The sequence below is a fragment of the Nicotiana attenuata genome, unplaced genomic scaffold (assembly GCF_001879085.1).
Source record: "Nicotiana attenuata strain UT unplaced genomic scaffold, NIATTr2, whole genome shotgun sequence".
NCBI lineage: Eukaryota > Viridiplantae > Streptophyta > Magnoliopsida > Solanales > Solanaceae > Nicotiana > Nicotiana attenuata.
The window spans coordinates 102,572-110,921 of NW_017670564.1; the positions used below are offsets into that span (position 1 = coordinate 102,572).

The window sequence follows — 8,350 nt, forward strand, 5'->3', positions numbered from 1 at the left end:
TTTCAAATATTCCATAACCATCTTTTTCTAAAATGTTAAACTTATACTACTTTCGTTCCAATTTTTATGAATCTATTTGATTGTGCACGAAATTTAAGAAATAAATGAAGATTTTTGGAATTTATGATCCAAAAAAGGGGTCCAGAGTATTTGTATAGTTATAAAAATTTTTCATTAAAAGTAGAATTGAAAGTTTAAGCTAAATTATTTTTAAATTTAAAAAGGAGTCAATTTTTTTTAAAACGGCCCAGAAAGAAAATAGATTCATCTAAACTAAAACGGAAGGAATAGTATTATATGTCCTTAAATGACTTACGTGGTCGTGGAGGCAGAAATTTTTCTAAAAATAACAAAAATAAACACATAAAAGAATCCAACAACTAATATATATACATAAAATAATTAATCTTATACAATAATCTTTGGATGAGCCGCTATATATCTACACCCTTGTGTATAAACATCAATCTATCTAATTTTGTGTTGATAAGTTCGGTCTCTTCAAAAATTTAAATAAAAAGAAATAAGAGTAATCATATCATATATATATAAAATATAAAAAAGTAAAATAAAGTAAAGTAGCACTTGGTCACATGCATTCATTCATTTCTACTCATTCTCACCTCCGCTGTTTTATTTTTTCTCATTATTAATTACTAATAATAAAAAGCTGTTTCCTCTCTCTCTCTCTCTCTCTCTCTCTCTCTCTCTTTCTCCATCTCTATCTCGAGATTGCTTTCTTTCTCAACAAAAAGTGGAAGTTTTGTGATCAAAATCATCAAATGTGTTGTTGAATTCTTGATTCGGCTCAGCATTTGATGAAGCCTCCTTGGTTGCTATTCTTTTATTTATTTTCCTAATCTTGTAAGTTGCATCAAATTTTTCTTTGCTATTATATATAAACCCTTTTGAGTTTTTGTTTTCTTTTAAAAGTATACTTTAATAAATGCATATAAGAAAAAGATTTCATTTTCTGTTGTATTTCCAATCATACATATTGATAGTTATTATTGATGAAGTTCTGAAAGGAATTGAATCCAGCTTCATTGTGGTGTTAGGTTTATTAGAGATTGAGAATGTCAGTATTTATGGATCCCAGCTTGCTATTTTATTTATTGAAAGCTTTGTTGCAAACCTAAATATCTAGTAGTATAAGTTTTCTTTTTAAAACTTTTTTTATTCTTTAATTTGATTAGGAATATTAATTTAATTGATGGTTTGACAAATTGTTTGAACCACAAGTCATTCTTGTTTCCCTGGTTCTACTTTGACATTTTGTTGACCTGGCTTTCATCTCTCTTTTTGCAAAAAAAATCTGGTGTTTGCACATTTTCTTTTTTTCTTTTTTGATGAAATAAACATATTTGTTGATCTTCTTATTTATTATTGTTCTTGTGATAATCTCATTTGCTGCTTCTTGATGTCATTTGGTGAATGCTCAATGTTGTTGAAATTGTTGTTACATACAGGTGATTGAGAGAGTTTATATTCTATTCGAGATTCGATATTCGATGTTGATGATGGAGAATTCTGAGGTTGAGGAAAACTTGTTATCTATTGGAGAGCCTAAGGTATGCAAGTGGATTGTTGTTTTCATTTTCAATTTATTTGACCTACAACTAGGCAAATTCTTCAAGTAGTTTTTTGAAATGAAAACACTTTGCAGACTGAGTGGTGATTTCATTCTAAGTTGGATGATTGATTCTATGGTTTTCTCAATAAAGTTGCTTGTGTGAATTGTAGTTACATGGAGGAATGTGCAAGAGCTTATCGGCTATATACGCTAAAGTGCTGGGAATATTTCCTGAACTAGAAGCTGCGCGACCTAGAAGCACATCTGGTATTCAAGCATTATGTGCTTTACACATAGCCCTTGAGAAGACCAAGAATATTCTTCAGCATTGCGCTGAATGCAGTAAACTTTACCTGGTAATCATTGCTGTACTATTTTTTATCTGAATAAAATGGCTTGTTGGGGGTGAAAAAACCATAAGCTATTTATTTTTATTTAACATCTAACCACACCCTAACTTGCTGGTGGATTGAGGCACGGTAGTTGTTTTATTGTTGCTGTTAACGTGTAACAGCTATTAACTTGAAAATGTGTACAAACGAAAATTGCTAGTTCTAAGATATAACTATAATTTATTTGCTCGTGCAGTACGTTTATTACCAAGTAGAAGTATAAAAAAGCGCTGATCCCAATTCTTGCTTAGTGACTACATTCTTCTTCACGGGTCCCTAACCTCTTTTCTTTCACAATTTATATTTGTGTTTTCAGGCTATAACAGGGGACTCTATAGTTCTAAAGTTTGAGAGAGCAAGATGTGCTCTTGAAGATAGTCTAAAGCGAGTTGAAGATATAGTACCACAAAGTATTGGCGGTCAGGTAATGTTCTCTTATTTCTTTAGTATGTCAAGTAAATTCGTTGTTGTTTCAATTAAAATTTAGGCTCTTGTGCAAATACAATGGTGGATTCTTTTTTCTTTTGTTTTGTTAGGGGGAGGATGGGTTTGTGTTAGTGCCATTGGTTAATTTGACAAATTGAATATATACTCATAAATCATTTACTCACAGTTTGATTCTGATGGTAACCTCAGATATCTGAAGTTCTAAATGAACTTGAGGGGTTTGAGTTCTCACTTGATCCGTTGGAGAAGCAAGTGGGTGATGACATAATTACATTGCTTCAGCAGGGAAGAAAATTCAATGGTAATGACAACAATGAACTCGAGTCATTTCACCAAGCTGCCTCAAGACTTGGTATAACTTCTTCAAGAGCTGCACTTAGAGAAAGAAGGGCTCTGAAAAAGCTCGTTGAACGAGCCAGGGCAGAAGAGGATAAAAGGAAAGAGTCAATTGTTGCTTATCTTTTGCATCTTATACGAAAATATTCAAAGCTGTTTAGATCTGAATTTTCAGATGACAATGATTCACAGGGTTCAACACCTTGTTCACCCACAGTTCAGGGATCCTTCGAGGATGGTATTGGACCTGGAGGCAATATAATTCATGCCTTTGACCGACAATTCTCTAAGCTTAGTTCTTTTAATTTTAAACCAATCTTTAAGAGGTCAGACCAGATGCCTGTTCCTCCTGAAGAGTTGAGGTGTCCAATATCATTACAGTTAATGTATGACCCTGTGATAATTGCTTCTGGGCAAACATATGAAAGGATTTGCATTGAGAAGTGGTTCGGTGATGGGCATAACACATGCCCAAAGACTCAGCAGGAGCTCCCTCATCTTGGTTTAACTCCTAATTATTGTGTGAAGGGTCTGGTTGCTAGTTGGTGCGAACAGAATGGACTTCCTATTCCAGATGGCCCACCAGAGTCCCTTGATCTCAACTACTGGAGACTGGCTTTATCTGAAAGTGAGTCCACGAATTCCAAATCTACGGGTAGTATTGCATCTTGCAAATTCAAAGGTGTCAAGGTGGTTCCTTTGGAAGATAGCGGTATTATTGAAGAGGCCGAAGGAAATGAAGTAGATGAACCCGTGCAGGAAGATGAGCTTCAAGTCAATTCTTTCGAAAGATATGAGGACTTTTTAGCGATCTTAGCTAAAGAGGACGATTTCAGGAAAAAGTGCAGAGTGGTAGAACAGATCAGGCATCTGCTAAAGGATGATGAAGAAATCAGGATTTATATGGGAGCAAATGGCTTTATCGAAGCATTACTAGGATTTTTGGAGTGTGCTGTACAAACCAGGAATGAGATAGCTCAAGAAATCGGAACCATGGCCCTCTTCAACCTTGGTGTGAATAATAACAGGTGTGTTCTCTCGTGGGTTATTATATTATGGTAGAAGAATTGCAGATCAGTTTTTCCTAAGGACCTCTAACTAAGGAAGATAGATAGTACTGATTCTGTCCAGCTGTCAAATAATCTATGCCTTTCTGATGAACTTCTTGCATTGGCATCCCCTAAATCAAATAGCTTTGAATTTCTTGATATCTTTCATTGGTCCACAAATCACTGCATCTTTCTGGAGTAAATTTCTCTTTTTTTCAGTCATTCAACTCCAGATTTCATCTTATAAAACAAAATAGGTATCATTTGTTTTATGGTACTTGTTCGCTTTGTTCTTGAACTGTCTTGTCATGGTACATGCTTTGGTAGTATTCTTCTCTATTGAGTTGCGGCTTGTAGGTAGGATATTCTGATATTCATATAGACTGGCTTCAGTAATTAAGGTGAATTTCCAATTTCATTTTGCTCATATGTAGCAAACAGGTTGATTTCAGACAGCTACAATCTTGATTTTGTCGGATGAAAATCATGTAAAGTAGACGGAATTAGGTTAACAGGTACTTGAACTTATCCAAAAGTAAATAAAAGAACAGGTTAACAAGCACATGATTATATGTATTTCTAGATATCTTAAATTGGATCTGCCTAGCATGACTTCTTTTCATGTCCTTTCGCCGCTGCCTCATTAAGCATCTAACTATGTGATTTATAATCCATTTCAATAATTACCACAGCACGTTTTTCCTAAGTGAAGTGCTTCTTTACCTTTTTTAGTGCCAAAAAGAATCTTTGTGCTTTTATTAAAATGGTGCTCAAAAATTTGCCATGCACTTATAACAAGTAACCAACATTTCTGACATTTTTCCAACTTGCTCTTCAGGAACAAGGAATTGATGCTGGCGGCAGGAGTACTTCCATTGCTGGGAAGAATGGTTGCTACTTCTAGTGCAACAATTGCAGTAACTGCCCTTTACCTGAATCTTTCCTGTCTCGAGGAAGCCAAGCCCGTTATTGGTTCTTGTGAAGCCATTCCATTCTTGATCGGAGTCCTTCAGCATGAGACTGATACTCAATGTAAGCTGGATGCCCTCCATGCACTTTTTAATCTCTCGACTAATCAAACAAATATACCCCACCTCCTGTCAGCTGGCATTCTGGATGGCCTGAAAACCCTTATGTCGTATACAGATGACCATACGACAGAAAAATGCATAGCAGTTCTGATAAACCTAAGTTTAAGTAAATCTGCAAAGGAAGAAATCATGTCATCTCCTGGTCTTATCAGTAGGCTAGCAACTGTTTTAGACATTGGGGAGCCTTTAGAACAGGAGCAAGCTGCAGCTTGTCTGTTGATATTATGCAATGGAAATGAGAAATGCAGCCAAATGGTCCTTCAAGAAGGAGTGATACCTTCGTTGGTGTCGATATCTGTAAATGGGACTATGAGAGGAAAGCAGAAAGCTCAGAAGCTTTTGATGTTATTTCGCGAGCAGAGACAGAGGGAACCCTCACTGGTTCAAACTCAGCCACGGATTGAAAAGAGTGAGACGTTGGCGGTGCCTCCTGAAGATTCCAAGCCATTATGCAAGTCAACCTCGCGGAAAAAATTAGGCAAGGCTTGGAGTTTTTTGTGGAAGAACAAGAGTTTTTCTGTGTACCAGTGTTAAGTACTTGTCATTTCACTAGTATGTAAATTTCTAATCTCTCCCCCTTTCTCATTTTCTGTCCTGTCCCAAAGGGCAAATTTACTTTTTTGGTGGAAGAGATGTACAGGTCTGGCACTCTAGGATTAGCATCCATGCCAATAGGGTCAATAAATTAATGCTTTAGCTCCATCCTTCACAGTGAAAAAGCAGCCATTGGATGTGAATATAAGTATATATATATATATATATATATATGTAGCAGTACTAGCTTTTCTGTCTTGGATGAATGTACTTCATCTTTATACAGTCCAAAATGGAGGAGACTGGGATACCAAGATCCGGTGAAAACAGGTTAGAGGTAGCAGTTATCCGGTGAAAACAGTCGAGATGTGTGCAAGTTGATTTGCACATTGTCCTTGATTAATGAAGACTTTGATGGGTGGTTGCGCTAGATTAGGCAATAGTGAGATCAACATTGTAGTTAATGATATGGAAAAAGATGGTGATATCGATATCTTAAATATGGATAGATAATCTATTACGTACTAGGAAGTAGAAGGTCATTACAGGAAACTACACTAAATCATGTTTAAATGTCATAGTAATATCTGAAATTTCTGTCCATCACAATTATTCGAACTAGCTGTTGGCTTTAATATAATACTAAGTTGCAGTTTTGCTATACCTTTTGCCTTTCATTTTAACTTTTTCAGTACCTAAATTAGTATAATATTCAACACTAGTTACATGACGAAAAGTTTATTGAACATATCAGGAAAGAGTATGAGAATGCAAAATACAAGGCATAAGAAATTATCTAGAAAATTTTACGCCTGGTTCTTCCTCCCCTCCTTGAATTCCCCTTACGTTTCTTAATCTCTTTGGTTTCTACTTGCTTATTTATTTCCTCAATTTCATCTTCTTTCTCATCAACTGCATTTTGTACCAGCTGTTTTTTCTTGTAAAGGAATTTAATTAGTCCATCAAGTGCAATGTCTGCTTCATCACTTATCATTAGCTCTTCTGCAATCTCTGCTGGGGTGACATTGAGTTCAGTTATAAGCTCTTCGATTTCGCGAAACTTGCTGTGATTTTTAAGGCCAAGGTAGTTGGAAGCAAGAATCTTGAATCCAGTAGGAGTGCAATAGGACATGTGAATGTGGTGCATGTCCATTCTTCCTGGCCTTAATAATGCAGGGTCTAGTCTTTCTTTAAAGTTGGTTGTGAACACAATTATTCTTTCATCTCCACAACTTGACCATAGCCCATCAATGAAGTTTAGCAACCCTGAAAGTGTAACCTGTCCATCAAAACAAAACAAAAAAATCTGTTAACCCCTACAATTAATACAGACTAAAGTCTCATATAAAATGGAACTGATTGAATAATATGACTATTTAGGCACCTGACTTTCACTTTGGTGCGCGCCACCATCTCTGTTCTCTAACTCAATTGTGCAATCAATGTCCTCAATGACAAGAATGGATCGATTCGTGGTAGAGACTAGCAGTCTTCTGAAATCGGAGTTGGATCGCAAGCTAGAGAGTTCCATATCATATATATCAAATTTCAAATAATTAGCAATGGCTGCAATCAAGCTAGATTTGCCTGTCCCTGGAGGTCCATACAACAAATATCCTCTTTTCCAGGCCTTGCCAACTCTTCTATAATAATCTATTTAAATCATCCATCAGTTTTTGCTTGAGTTCCTAGTGTATCAAAAGTTGATGGATGATGAAGATTCACACTTTCACCATAACTTCCTAGTGGAGAGAGTGTTATCACTTTGTTTTCTTCTTTTATGGCTTTTGATTTTTCAACAACAAATGGCAAATAAATGTCCAACACCATTTCCTTGTGATTCTTGAGGAAACTAAGTTCAAACCATTTTTGTTCCACTTTTTCTGAAGAGAAGTATCCATCATCACAATTAGCCTTTTGAGTTTCCACAATTTTCAGCTCCCAAATGAGTTCAACTCCTTCAAATGTGTCAATGATTTTCTCATCTTTACTGATAGTGACTGAAAATTTCTTTTCTTTCTCTGCCTTGGAAATTTTGACCCTTTGAACAGAAGGGTAAACTATTGAGCCTAAGTATATGTTAGAGGCTTCAAAGACTTGATTTGGAGTGAAACCAGTGTTTTCCTCAATGATGAGTGTTATTTGGGAAGAGAGATTTCCCATCAAGAATCCAACTTTTGACAAGATTTTGTGTTGGAGATTTTTGGGTAAGAGTTGGTTTGTCATGTTCTGAACTTCAGAGACAAAAGTTCTAACTAGAACTGCTGAAGCAGTCAAAAGTAGTATATGCTGATAGCACTGATGTTGTTGAAGGCAATTTTGACATGATTACAATATTGAATTGCTTAAGGTAGTTTGGCAGAGAAGAGACTTATATACAACTTGCAGGTGAAGCTTTTTGAAGATTAGGTTCAGTCTGAAGGACACAAAAGCACAAAGATTATCAAGCAATTCTTGGAAAGGGTCTTGTCAAAAGAGAAGAATAAAGTGGAAATCAAATATGACCTGTCTATATTTGCTTACTTACTCATTATATTGTAGTTTTAATCAAGGATTAACATGTAATTTGCTTCTTTTTTTGGGGGGTGGGGGGTGGGGGGTNATGCAATTATTTCTTAGGTGATTAATAATATAAATTTTTTTTGCACATTATATACATACACTCTTTTTGGAAAAATGTAACATGTTTATTTACAGTTGATCCTGCTGTAATTTTTGCATCTGTAATCCTAACTAATTAAGAGAAAGTTTTCTGAACAGATGAAAACCTCATGCTCATCTCGTTAACCCTAACCCTGTATGAACAGACGTTAGATATCTGACAATCCGAGTTGATATTTTAAAGCATTATTGCCCTTTATATATATATATATATATATATATATATATATATATATATATATATATATATATATATATATATATATA

General features: G+C 35.3%; 1 protein-coding gene and 1 pseudogene across 1 annotated transcript; one reads left to right on the forward strand and one right to left on the reverse strand.

The window, feature by feature from the left end:
• The first annotated feature begins 626 nt into the window (after window positions 1–626).
• On the forward strand, window positions 627–5,625 carry LOC109241018 (U-box domain-containing protein 45-like). The gene is made up of 6 exons (XM_019407726.1): window positions 627–864; window positions 1,470–1,571; window positions 1,744–1,929; window positions 2,282–2,389; window positions 2,602–3,776; window positions 4,636–5,625. The coding sequence occupies exons 2-6, from the start codon at window positions 1,512–1,514 to the stop codon at window positions 5,420–5,422; spliced, it is 2,316 nt and encodes a 771-aa protein (XP_019263271.1). The 5' UTR covers window positions 627–864; window positions 1,470–1,511; the 3' UTR covers window positions 5,423–5,625.
• Window positions 5,626–5,723: 98 nt separating this feature from the next.
• Window positions 5,724–7,904, reverse strand: LOC109241019 (annotated as a pseudogene).
• Between the last annotated feature and the right edge of the window lie 446 nt (window positions 7,905–8,350).